Source organism: Linepithema humile, chromosome 5 (assembly GCF_040581485.1).
Source record: "Linepithema humile isolate Giens D197 chromosome 5, Lhum_UNIL_v1.0, whole genome shotgun sequence".
Lineage (NCBI taxonomy): Eukaryota > Metazoa > Arthropoda > Insecta > Hymenoptera > Formicidae > Linepithema > Linepithema humile.
In genome coordinates, this window is record NC_090132.1 from 3,168,324 (window position 1) to 3,182,215 (window position 13,892).

A 13,892-nucleotide genomic window follows, 5' to 3' on the forward strand; every position below is an offset into this window, starting at 1 on the left:
ATCTTTGAGAAACAGAGAAAGTAAAATTCTTATTTATTCCGATATTTACTCCGACAAAATAAAAAATCACGTTGTTAAAGTTTGTTAAAGTCGACTAGAAGAGCCCATCGACACTCGCGTGTCGAAGAGTCGGAAGTTCGATCGGGTCGAGGCTCGTCACGAATTCGGGACTCACCTTGAGTCGCTCGCTGCAGCAAGGCATGGCAGCGAAGATATCGTAACTGTACATAGTGCCGAGGACCAAGCTCGAACCGTCCCACGGTTGAGTACAGAAACGACAGCGTACGGGTTGTCCGCCGCTGCCCTCCAAACAGCTCATGCACACGGCTGACAAAAATTGCGTGCGACCTTCGACCTTCACCTGGAACGAAATACCGGAGAACCGGATGTGCTATCGTAATCTTACACGTGCAGCATGCTGCGGTTAAATCGCGGGCGAGAAGCACGATCGTGACCAAAAAATCATCTGACGATAACTAGAGCTTCTTTCTCGCAAGATTCTGCGTGCTAAATTAATGCTAAATTAATGCTAAATTAATCGGCCAATCGATTGCTAATTTGTACCCAGAAAAAATATATCTTCTACATAATCCTTCTATATCTATATATAACTTTGCACGCATTACAGATAACTACTGCATTTTATTATCTAATTAAGGTAACATTAAGATACGCGCTACAATCTTCCTCGAGCATTTGACAAGAAAGAATAATATGACAACTATTAATTTTTTTCATTCTGAGATACTTTACTTTCTTAATAAGCTATCAAAACTTTTTATATTAAAATGATTTGCTTTTAAAAATTTATTCTTCCAAACCTTCTTCCAATTCTTCCAAATTTATAACAGATATGATGATGGAACATACCTCAGCACAAGCGGGCGAGTGTTGTCTGGGTGACAAGAAGAATGTGCCGTCCACCAACGGATACCTATCAAAGACCAGCATAGCAGCGCGGCAAAGAACGCACGTAACTCTAGACCACTGTAGGGCGGCCAATGTCGACAGGATGAAGCATCTGGTATCATCGTTACCGTGATTGCCTTCGTCTTCCATCTGAAAGCAGATCATTAACAAATATATTATTACGCGCAATCGTACATATCGTAGTGCATTATTTATATAACATATAAAAATGTGAATTATAAGTCGTAAATTTATTTCTCTGTCAAAAATATTGAAAAAAGAAAATAAATTTTTCTCCAAAATTAATTATAACTTCAACAGTGTGTGTATTGCGTCGAATAGAAAACTCCGGGCGGAAACGCTAGCCGATAACAATGTCCTATCCCCTCGTTCGATCTCGCTTCCGGTCTGCTTGCGATAATTTTAATGCAGAATTCTCCATCTGGTTTGTATGCGCGTGAGAAGTAATAACGTCGGCGACGTCAACAAAGCTCGCTTCCTCTCCGCCCGCTCTGGTCGTTAAACAGTTCCGTGGGACGTTTGCTCTAGACCTTGGGCGAGGGGGAAGGGAGGCGGGGGAAGGGGCCCTGATATCGCGGTTGTAAAAAGACCGACGACGACGAAGGCGGGCTGCGCGAGGGTGGAAAATCCAAAGAATGCAACGGCGCGGATCTCAATAGCGGATAAACTGCGAAGGCGGTGGCTCCGAAGCGTCGTAAAGATTTTCGCGACGAGTGAGAAGGTCGGGTGGAAGAAGGATGCAGCGACGAAACGCGTTTTACCTGGATCACGACTGCGAAGCGTATCCCGTGAGAGACGGGAGCCCGGATGGAAGTTTCGCAGAGCGCGCGTAGAAGGTTCTCATAATCGGCGTGGGGAAAAGAGCAACAACAAGGCACAACGAGGTACTTCCGAAAGATGCGTCAGCGAGCCTTAACGGAGGCTGGGAAAAGTCTGCTAGAAAAGCCAAAGGCGGAAGCACAAGTCGAGGCGGGTGTATCGCCTGTAGCGGCAGGCTTTAATAACGAACCCGACGACCGAGACGAAAACGGCAGCGAAAGAGGCGCGAAGCGCGTGGCACCGGCAATAGGAAAGAAAATTGGAAGTCGCGCTGAAAGTGACGACGGAAAGATCGGCAAAAGCAGCCGCGGCGAAGGAAGCAGAAACGAGCGATTCTGTGCCGGTAATGGAAAAAAAAAAGAACCACCGGTAGGCGACGCTTATAACCATCGTAAATAATCAGTTTCTTTTATCCCGTTATCGCGGGAAAAAGGAAAATTAAACGAGAGTGGAAAAAGGTGTGCTCGGAGAACGAACTAGTTAAATTATCGCGTCACCTTTGCAATTGATTAAGAAGATACGGTCGCTAATTGAATATAAAAAGCAGGAAGTAAGCCGATCATCGGCAGACGTTTTCAATTTATTTTTTAATTTAAACGCCGAGACACATGACAGATTGAGATGAATTTCTCATATGACTTTCGAAGACCGAGGCCAAGGTCCTCAGCTTTGTTCCTTCAATACGTGACGTCCTGTTGGTCTGCGAGATTCCTCGAAGATGAAAGTATATTTCCAGACTGTGGAGAGAGATCTCCTCGAGTGCTTGGAGCGACCGCTCGACGGGCACAATCGCGCGCGGGGAAGAAGAGAAGGAGGACGACGGAACAAACGAAAGAAAAGAGAGACGAAAAAGAAAAAAAGCAGAAAAATATCTCTCGGAGCCTCCTCCGACCGGCGCATTCGAAGAGATTCAAGAAGAGAGAGCGAGAGTCCTTGACGCATCCTCTCCTCGGACGCTCGAGAGAATCGTACGGACCACGTACATCCATTTATCCGTCCATCCATCTCGCCATGAGGACTCAATGCCAATGTCGAGGAAATAAATTGAATTGGTACGTCGCGAGTGTGTTCGAATCGTTGCCGCACGGCGGTACGATCTGGGCGGGCACGATCGACGAGAAACACTCCAAGTTTTTTTACGACTTCGATTAAAGGGCGTTGTGCACCGCTGATACGACACAATATACTTTCTGCAGTTTTATTACGACTCGTAAGCCTATCGTGTGCGTGAAATACCTTACACGAAATACAACAACTGCCTCCGAGATATGCTCATTGAAATGTGAGTAGATATTGCTTAATAAGATTACTAAAAAAATATCGGTTACGTAAATATGCGTGAGAAGCGTGTCTTTTATTACTTATAATTAATTATTTCCATTGGCATAATTTACGGTTTGTGCCACGCTGAAAATTTATTCGTTTAATTCACACGTTTTATTTTCATAAAATTTGCCAACACTTTTTTTCACACACGGTTCGTCAATTTTACAATATTTTCAGCGTAAGGTAAAAAATTATGTAGTTTCAAAAGAAGTCAACGATGGCAACAACGGCGAGAAAGGGTTAACGTACTCCGATAATTTCGACAAGCCTGTCTAAAAACCGAGGGGAAGAAAAGGCGCTGGGAAACGACAAGGGCGGATCGTAAATCGTGGTGTACCGTAAAAGGACTTACGTCGGCGGCGTCGCGGATTATCGGAATTCAATAATGTGGGACGATACAAATAAATGGAAAAATCCACCGCCGTACGCTCGACGGTGCAAAATAATAAAGAACGAATGTTAATGTGGATTACGAGATCGCATTTTCCTCCTTATTACTTGGTTCAACTTGGTTTATATCGAGTATGATATAATAAGATTCTTAAAAGAAAAAAGATTGCTCGATAAAAGCAAACTGAAAAAAAAACTCAAGATCACAGTGTTTTATCTTATACTTTGTAGTTCTAAATTTTTTTTATCTGTATTAAAAACTGTAAATGTAAAAATCCGGTAACTACTTGCGCAATAAAAATTTATTCGCAGAATTAAAACTTTACGTTGCATTATAAGTCACGTTACTTAATGCTAATCGATGAGATATTTCATTTCTTCGGCACGGTCTCGTAGACCGAATTAAAACGATTTCTTTCGACGTAAAGAATCGTGAATTCAGCCTTACCGCTCTAAAGGTAAAGGGAGGGAAAGGAGAAGGAGACGTATTCGGTGCTAAAACCGCTTGACTTCATTTTATGTACATTGTGCCAAGAAGACGACGATCTTCTCTCGCAGGTAGAGGAAGTGGAAAAGGGAGAAGGCATAGGGGATGCAGAAAAAAGGTACCGCTGGGGATTTTTTAGGGTTCCTAAGGACGCCCTTATTTAGAGCCTTAACATCAGCGCGGAGTCGGCCATAGGACGCGAGACGATAAAAGGTGGTATATAGGCGAGCGTAAAATTCGTTACGATCGAACTTCGCCTACTTCCGCTACCGTCCTAAAAGGAGGATAAATAATTACTTACGAAAGACGCGAAAAGAAAATGCGAGAAGCAATTTCCGTGATTTTACAATTTCTGTCTTACTTTACGACAGTATAAAATAATTCTAATGGAAAAAAAACTTGTCCATCAATTCTCGTACTCTTTTTAAAAAAGCATTATAATGTTGAAGAATGCATCTAAAAGAAACAATTAATATTTATAAAATTAACACTACAATTTGCGACGGCAGATTGATTCATTCACGTAAGAAAATGGTTAATTACAAAACCTATTCAATTATATTACAATGTAATTAGCTTTACCGACAAAATTGTTTTTTTCTATCAAGATAATCTTTCAACGATAAGAACTTTTCTTGTTTTTAGTATGATATAATTAACGAAGAACTGCAATCTTTCACGAAAACTCTTTGTTTTCGTGGAAAAACTTCTTTCAGCCAAAACACAGACAATTAACTCACACGGAATGCAGCAACGTCGTAAATTCGTGCGAGAAGTAAGTGCACTCGTTGCATTCGCAGTTAACGCGAGTACGAGTCTGCCTGATGAATCGTCTTACTTTTTTTAAAAAGCGTTTTTAAACAGCATTCAACTAGCTAGACTAAAAAAATATTTACGAGATGCAAGATAAAGCAGTGTGAGAAACGAATATTCTATTTATATACTTTCCATATTTTTCAAAACAAAATCGTCACAATAAAATTTAATTTCTCATTAAACACATTTAATTGTAATATTTAGAGAGATTGAATATTTTCAATTTAATAAAAGTAAACATCGTGTCACAATATTGATAAAATAAATTTTTATACAACGAACAAAATTCAGTAATATTTTTGTGCTTTATGCTGTGGAATATAATAATATCGCCGAAAAATAGAGCCTGGATACATTTTATAATCCACACAAGCATTAACTTATAAAATATCAAAAGCTTATAAGCCTACAAATATATAATATCCCAGCGATTCGTACGAAATTAGAAACGTCGTACCAGTTCCAAATGATAAAGGCTGATCCAGAGGCTCAGAAAAGTTAAATGGAAAATAGAAAGTCGAGGATCAAGGACAAAGGGATTACTTAGTACGGCTGTCCATGTATTACAGCCAGAACAAAGGATTCACGAAGGATACCCCGCGCATCTTCAACGGTGGAAGGGTGCGGCAGCCCGGAGCGATAACAACTTTTCGTTGAAAGTTTCTCGTTTCGTTCTTCGTTCTTCCCCAATAAGGGAGCACCAAGCACTTTCCGTGTCGTTCTCCATGCAAGTGACCCACTGCCGTCCGCGGGAAGACGGACTGAACAAAGAGATCCTTCGTCAGGGTGCTCCTTCTAGCGTGAAAATAATCAACGGCGCCTTCCGAGACTTCATTTCCAGAAGTTTTGTAACGATAATAACTCTTTCGTGTCTCGCGCGCGATCTGATGATGATCTACGCCGCGCGCAAATAATTCCAGAGAACTTCCAATTAGCTTCTAATCGCGGCATTCAATTACGCCGAGAAGTTCTGCGAACGCAATGAGACTATCTGCAATGAGACTGACGAATACAGCTGACTCGAACGGTTACTTTCGATAATGTTCGCCGCTCGCAGTGTTCATCAATGTGGCGTCTAGGCGAACGTTATTGGAGTTATTCCGATAATACTCCCTCTTTTCGAAGCCTCCTCCCTCCTTCTGCACCCTCTCTGGGGGAATCGTGGCGTCTTTGTCGATGCAAGTGACCCACTGGCATTCGGGTAAGAAGATCCGAACAAAGAGATCCCTCCTCCACGACTCGTGTTCCTTCTCGCGTGAAAATAATCGATGGCGCTATACCCGGACACTCCGCCGCGCCTCTCCTTGCTTTTCCTTTCTTCGGCTGACTCCGCTTTCCCCTTTGAAGTGAGGGGAGATCGCCATCACGAGGAAAACAGAAAGGGAACCGGACAGATATCGGCCGAACAACGCCCAATGGAACTTCCTGAGTGAAATTGCGGTCCCTAATATTATTGACAATTGATACGACACACGCCTCGTAGCGCTCCTAGAATTCTATCGCAACCCCACTCGCGAGAGAAATTGCCTTTCCTCTCGAATAAGTCGTCCTGTCGTGCGGGATATTCAGGATATTCAGATATTACGAATATCGTATATGCAATAATATATCATTTTTTTTCCCGCAAGAAATGTGACACCGTCGTGTTTAAAATATGAAATTATAATCTATAAATGTCAATATGAGATCGATTTCTTTTAATTAAATTCTTTACATTTCCTCCTGTCGTTAAAATTAAAGATCTTACATTTTAAAATAGAACAGAAGACTGAACAAATCAAATATTTTCAACCATGATGAAGAATTATGAAGAATAAGCATCTTATAGAACAATTTTGTCATGTTTCATGCATCAACATAGAATTTTAGATTTATATGATAAAAGAAGCAAGAAAAAAATTTGTAAAAATCTTCTAAAGTTTTGTTATGGTTTTTCCGACACTCTTCTCCTATTTTGATCCGATTAAGGTGTTTAATTATTTATAATTGTGAGCAATTGCAATAGGCGGAGTTAAATAATGCGCAAAACTGAAGAAAAATGCAGCGCGAATAGGCGAGGAAACGCATTATTATTTCTAACATTCCGCCTTGTCGCCACACGCGACATTATCAGATTTATGATGCAGCCACGTCACGTGTGTATTCACCCCTGCATTAATTATTTACCGCGCAGGGTGAGTTTACTCGTTGGTGGTGGTACATGGCTGCCGATATATGGCTTGGCAATGCATCGCGTGTTCACTACATCTGCTTTAGCAACGGAAAAATTACGGCCTCGATCGAGATCTATAACAAGCATATTTTTGATTCCCGACAATCATAACGTGGACACAAAATATTTACTAATTGAAGATTTGTAAAATATTCACGTTTTATGATAAAAAAAAAACTCTTTTCAAATTTGCATTTAAAATTGGTAAAAATTATAGAAATCCATCAAACATATTTTGCAAAGATAAAATACTATAAAAAAATAAGATTTATTTTTTGTAATAAAATAATCCGATTAGATTTTGACAGTTCAATAAGACATTCTATTGCGATATCATCATCCATACGTTAAATAAAAAGGGAGACAGCTTACAGCCCTTTTATTCGAAGTAGATAAGAATAGCAGGCGTACACATGCGCGTTTATTCGTCCCCACGTGATGAAAGATTTCCGTGCATATCGCGAATCAATAAGCGCACGCGCGAGTTGCTGTAGTACCTTGTCAAAAAGAAAAAAAAAACCCCTCCCGATTCGCAGAAGATAACTGCCGACAGGGCGGACGCCCCTTGCGGATTATAAGCGGAATTAAAATGGGAGACGCGAAGGTCAGATGAAAAGCTCTTTTTTTCGCATGCGTTGACTCTCGTTCCGTTCATTCGCGAGCTGACGGAGCTCACAATTCGAAATTTGGCATCAGAGTCAAATCTGAAGCTGTATGCATTGCAAACACGCGCATTGTCGCTTCCACATTGCCTACCTGCAATCGATAGTCATCTAAAACGTATCAACGTCAGAGAGACGTGAGGTTTCAAATTACAATGGAGCCACTTCAATGCCGCCGATATTATAGCCCCGCTCGACATGAAATTGTCATTTGCATTCAGCCTGTGTCCAAATCATAAATTTCCTAAATTGTGAATAATTTCAATGTAAAAGGTCGACAAATTTGTTGTGACAAATTATACACTTTTTTCTAGTGAAGTTAAACATCAAAATAATTATTCAAGATCGTAAAACATAATTAAAAACAACGTAAATCAATTTGATATAAAACATGATGAAATCTATACATCAAAATATTAAAGAAGATTAAATGTAAATTTTTTGATTATTCAACCTGCCAAAGTTTTTAACTTAAGTGATAAAAATGCTAAGCACTCTTCGGTGAATCCTTTGCTCGGATAAATATTAAGGAAACATTCATTAACGTTAACAACCGTTAACGAGATAGGTGGATACGTATAATCAAAATTTTGGGGTAAGATGGCTGCTATTATTTCGAATTTAATATCCAGAGGATCGCCCGGTTGGTGACTCACTGATCTGCGAGAACGAGGGGAGGATGATCCCGAGTTCCGTTTGAGAACAAAAACGGGAGAGCATTCAAAGGGCTCGCCACAGTCTGCGTTTTAATTGTAGAATTGAAATTAATCTGGATGAGGGACTCTCGTCTCTTTCCGCGCTCCGCGAGACATGCAAAATGAAAAACCGCGAAACGCTGGCTCAAGTATATTCGGGACACTTGCAATTTCGCTTCTTTCGTGATTATAATACGTAAGGCGTACTCGTAAATTTATGAAAACAAAAAAGGAAGGAAAAGATTACTTTCCCCCGGTCAAAGCCCGGCTTTTACCTTGCGTCTGCGTGATGTTTTATCGATCGGCGATAATGGCAGTCGCTCTAAGTTATCGCTAATAAATTAGTACAAAAGCACGTACGTTGGTGGAAGACGTGCGTTATAAATCCTGCCGTTCTATCCGATTAGCCGATTACATACCGCGATATATACGATCGCGCGCGAGGAAAAGCAAGAAATTAAAACTAGCCTGCTCTCGCCAAGGGCGAGTTCCTCACCTCACGGCGACGCACTAAAACAACGATCAACGTAAATTCATACGACAGATTCTCGCCCAAGGCGAACCACCCTAACCGTGACTATCCATAAAAATCTCTGTCCCTTCCACTAAAGGAGATTGCAACGACGTTCAGCGGTACCAGACACGACTATATATCACGCCGTCCCACTATACCCGTTCTGCTTCACTATACGCCCAACGTGCTCTCGGCACGCACGTACACGCACGCATACGCGCACAGGCCGTCTCAAAACGAGTCGACGACGCCTACAGCGCGTGCATCGAAATTGCAGTTACTTGAAGTGATTTGTATCCTTTATGCTCAACGGAGAAACATAATTAGGTTCTTTCAATTAGATTCTTGGCTAAACGTTTTCACTTCATTCCACGGATGGTAATTCAGCTCGATAAACTTCACACGCCCGATGTCGCGCCATTTTATTATTATGCTATCTCTATCTTATCTATTAAACTATATATTCTAAATTCCTATTAGATTTTTAAAGGTTAAACATTTTCAATCTGATTTTACGGGTAGTAATTTTAGCTGGAATACCACCGGTTCGAGCTTGAATGTTTTTCTTGACGAGACAAGGCGCAACGGAACAAAATCGTAAAGCTAATTTCGCTGCAGTGGGAAATTGATTGCGGGCTTTTGGTACACCCTGTACAGTCGCGTCGGAATCTACCGTAATGTAGAAGAGAGATATAGCTCCTCCAGTCCGTATAAATCAGCCATGCGTCGCCGAAGAGGTTAAGAGGCTGGGTTCTTGCCATGTACAACGTGCATGTCTGGTCCAACAGTGCTAAAGGTCGAATCCACGGGATGCTAAAGCGAGAGAGAGAGAGATGCGGGGTAGTTCCAACCCCGTCGCACACCTCTCCCACGCAAGGGTGGGCCCCAGCGACGGGAAGTAGGCGCCCCTCTCGAAATTTATCGCATTGCGTCGTTGGCGCAGTTATGTGAAGCTCCTCGCGGCAGGAGGCGCTTGTCATCGACCGTTTCCATCGTCGTCGGCTGCTTTGTTCCAGCGTCCCATCCTTTGTTCTTTCATAAGAAGATTTTGGAGCCTCATCATCGTCCTAATGAATGCGACAACAGCTTCCTTTTGTTCGTTAAAACCGATGCAGACAAACGATTTTGCGATAAAAATATTTCTAATTGTATTAATATGTTAATGAAGAGCAATTGAACATCATACAGTCATTGATTACGTAAGAATGATATTACAGCACGAGTTGGATGTACTTTTTTTCGTAAACAAGAATCGACAAATTCAACCCTCCGCGGACTCGATGATTAATGAAGTTTGCTACTGTTGCGATTTCAGCCTTGATGTAGTTACGTTAAATGTTAGATACACAAAATTGTTCTTGCGTTAACAAGAACGTTACGAGTTTACTTGCGTTTGCAAGTAAACTCTCGCGCAAATACGATCTCTGTTTCCGACTATTTACACTGAGCACAAATACCGGGGTCAATTTGCATATTTTTTTCACGATTCTTAATTTACCTTCATTGATTAATGACGTGAAACGCAAAACGATTAAAAAAAGATGCAAATTTAACATCGTGTGAAAAAACGAAGTATCAATAAATCACGTTAAAGAAAAATCGTAAAATATTGTTAATTTTAATTAGAAAAAAAGCGCATCTGCTACAAAGTGAATAATTAAAACGGTGAAAAAGAATATTTTTAATTTTATTAATAATTGAATAACATTTTAAAGATATTAATTTTAATTAGCTGTATTCTAAAAAAAAATAAATCCGAAGATTGCCTTCGTCATGACGTGACGCGTGTTCGACCGAAAGCTACCGCGAGAAAGACGAGTATCATCTTCCAGGTCCTCCAAACTCCTCTTCGTAAGCCTAATGTGCCAACCGACTTGGGAGGGGAAAATGGAAGGTACAACCTAAGTGTCTCTTAGAGTGAAGCCGAGCAGGGCCGGCTTATGGCAAGTTCAAAGTAAGCACCACCTGAACCCCGATCCATGAATCGGGGCTGACGGTCTCCATTTACCTAAATTATTCAAATGGCTGACTCATCGGCGCATTAGATGTAAAAGATATAAAAAAGTGTATTTACACGCGAAACATGAATACATCGAAAGTTTTTTGTATCCCTCGTTTTGCGTTGGACTCGTGCGATTATCTCAATCCGACTTGACAAACATTCGTGCCGGCCCTGAAACAGAAACGTCCTCCTGGGCCACGAGCAAGAGCTTTCGAGGAAATTGTGGTCCGGGCCTCGCGCAGTAAGCACAGACTGCAAAGCAATCGTCCTAATTGCCGGCCGGACTCGAATACGAAGTTAATCATTTCGGACGGGCGCGTCGTTTGCGATTTGCCGACTTACTACTACGAACTAGACTGATTTAGGTAATGCGCCTTGATTACTGCTGATACTCTCGGCAACACAACTAATAGAAAATCAAGTCACTAAAATATAAACTAAATTTTTTATTAAATCTGATTGCTTATTGAGCATCATCACATTCGCGTCGAAACGATCGAACGATCGTCTTCGTTTCTTTTAATATCTCGCACACGCGCTTCCTGAAAACCTTCGTTGAAGAATGAAGAATAATTGAATGCAAGATGTGTGTACGTAATAATGTCTTGCGCAGAAAATATTCCCTTGACGATCAAGTACTTCATCGCGTGACAAGAATGAAGAACGCGTTCGCGAGATCAAACGACGACACGAGCTGCTCGTTGACGCGCCCAAGGACGCGCGCGTAAACATATAAAATACCTTCAGTGCGTCTCGCCGTAATTTTGCACACTCCGTGTTAGACACTAATTGCGGCGAAACTTTCGCGCGCCACGCGCCGCGCGAAATCGGAAGGAGAATTATTATAAATAACGACACGGCCCCGTGCCGTCGCGTGCATCCCGATAATGCAAAGGAGGCGTGGAAACGCGATTCCGACCCTCTCGCCGGGACCCCACGAGACTGCCTAATTACTCGTTTAAGATAAGATTTTCATCAAACCTTTAGCGAGCGGCGTGATTAACGGCGCCCTTAAAGAGCCGAACGACACGGGGACGAAATCACTTCTACGATTTAGGGGTGGCATGCTTAATTCGCTCGCTACACCGCCCGAATACCGTCGTCGAAACAAGTGTCGATAAAACCCGCGGCGGAGATTACGACCGATTGGGTGCCTCGCGCCATTGCAAATCATATGAAAAGTTTACAAGTTTCACAATAAAATTACGAGCACGTCCCAATGCGATTGCGCGTAAATAATAAATGCCCACAGATGGAAATAAGAAATCTCTCCCGAGGAGTAAAATGATCAACAATGTTTCGTCTCGCCCCTTTTCGATTTACACTCTTAGCGCGCGGCAATAAATTTAAATCGTAGCGTATCATTTATAATTTAAAACGAACAAATTGCCGCGTTGCGCTACCTTTGCTGATGTAAACGCGCTACTGCTCGCGGCATGTTTATTTCCGGTGGGATTCGCGCGCGTGCAAGAGGCTGTTTTTCCTCGCACTCTCGGGGTGCGCGCGAAGCAGCCGCGGAACCCTCGTCTGTCAAAAATTCTTATCGCGTGAATAAGTAAGAACGACACGCCAAGCAGGGCGCGGACGATCCTTTGGGCAACTTCGTGTTTCCATTAACGCGCGTGAAGAGTTATGCCGCCCTCCTTCGCACTTTCGTCGCCAAAATGGAGCGATGGAATGCGTTCACTATTTTGCGCCTGATTTCGCAAGAATGTAGCTCTTGGGTACAAATTGCGTCACCTAAAGCCGTTATACTCTAAAATTAAACTCTCTTAAGACAGCCCAAAAATGCAAGTACAGTTTGCTTCAATTTTGCGATTTTCCATCAGTAAAATACGATTAATTAATATACCATTGTGTAAAGCATTTTCCTTACATTTTCTATAAAATTTTATAATAATTACTTTTCTGACAATATAATTTAATGCTACAATAATCGCGAGGTTTTGAGAGGAGAATGGAAACGCGATGAGAAAACGAAGGCAGGTTCTCTTTGTCCGATTGGATGAAAGAAGTCGGAGAGGGAACCATTTTGTAGTACACTTGAAACAGAATTCTCTAGGAGGGTCGCGCCCCTTTCGGAAGCGAGACGGGCGAATGTGGGCTAACGAGATTCACCTTCAGGTGCCCAAACACAGTTGGCAATTTCCTCGAGTGATCGGTTCCTGATTACGGGGCGTGTTCCACCCCGCAATGAAAGTAACTCGTCGAACCTATCCCCGCGCGAGTTACATCGCGGGAGTCGGCTGGTCCCGACAGCTTCAGCGAATCTGCCTTAGTTCTCTATCCGGGAATCGCGACTCTTGCGAGAGATTTTATCGGAACGCTTTCATCATCGACCACCCTAAAACGTTGCTTATCACGATGGAGCCTCCCTGTACATACGATGACGTTTCTTTCCGGGTTCGCGATAGCGCCGTTAAGAGGCACAAAGAGAAACGATCGGTCGAAGCTGATAAAAAGATCTTACACTGTCGCGCATAATGAAGAGAATCCGGTTTGCAAAGAAGATAGTGAGATAAAAAAAACTGTGTCAGCATAAATTAAAAAACAAGATCTGAAAAAGTGTGACATACACGCACCTGTCGTATTCATAAAATTAGCTTATATTAACTGTTTTATAATGATTAAAAATGAGCTGATTATAAGTGCAACGAACGAAATTACTCGATAATACTTGATAATCATTTAAAAAAAAATAAACGCATGACCACGTCAATGACGTTATTTTCACGAAGGGGTTAAAGAGGGGAATCTTCCCGCATCGACTTTCATCGAGCGTCGTGTAAACGAAACGGACATGATTATCGGCAGACGGCAGGCAGGTTCAACGCACCCCGTCTAGTCTTAGCCTATCCCGCGATTGAAATTCCGCACGATTATTCGCGACTTCCTCCAATGAATATCACGCCCGCAAGGTCATTGCACATTCTCCTCAAGGCGACCAAAGAATTCCTAGTTATCCCCGCCGCACATGCAATTTTCACGGGAATGTGAAAGCGCGTCTGGTAAAACTTCTTCCCTTCGTCTGAACGTTTA

At 42.0% G+C, this 13,892-nt stretch overlaps 1 protein-coding gene and 1 long non-coding RNA gene across 3 annotated transcripts in view; one reads left to right on the forward strand and one right to left on the reverse strand.

The window, feature by feature from the left end:
• The window catches only part of LOC137000135 (uncharacterized), a 240,351-nt gene that overhangs the window by 169,189 nt on the left and 57,270 nt on the right, over positions 1-13,892 (forward strand). The gene's annotated exons all lie outside the window — the stretch shown is intronic.
• Positions 1-13,892, reverse strand: part of heca (headcase) — a 157,281-nt gene that overhangs the window by 23,169 nt on the left and 120,220 nt on the right. For both annotated transcript variants that reach the window (XM_012372595.2, XM_067355963.1), the window contains exons 3-4: positions 871-1,059; positions 176-361 (exon numbers count right to left, since the gene is read on the reverse strand). In XM_012372595.2, the coding sequence (XP_012228018.1) occupies positions 176-361; positions 871-1,059 (375 nt within the window). The remainder of the gene's footprint in view (positions 1-175; positions 362-870; positions 1,060-13,892) is intronic.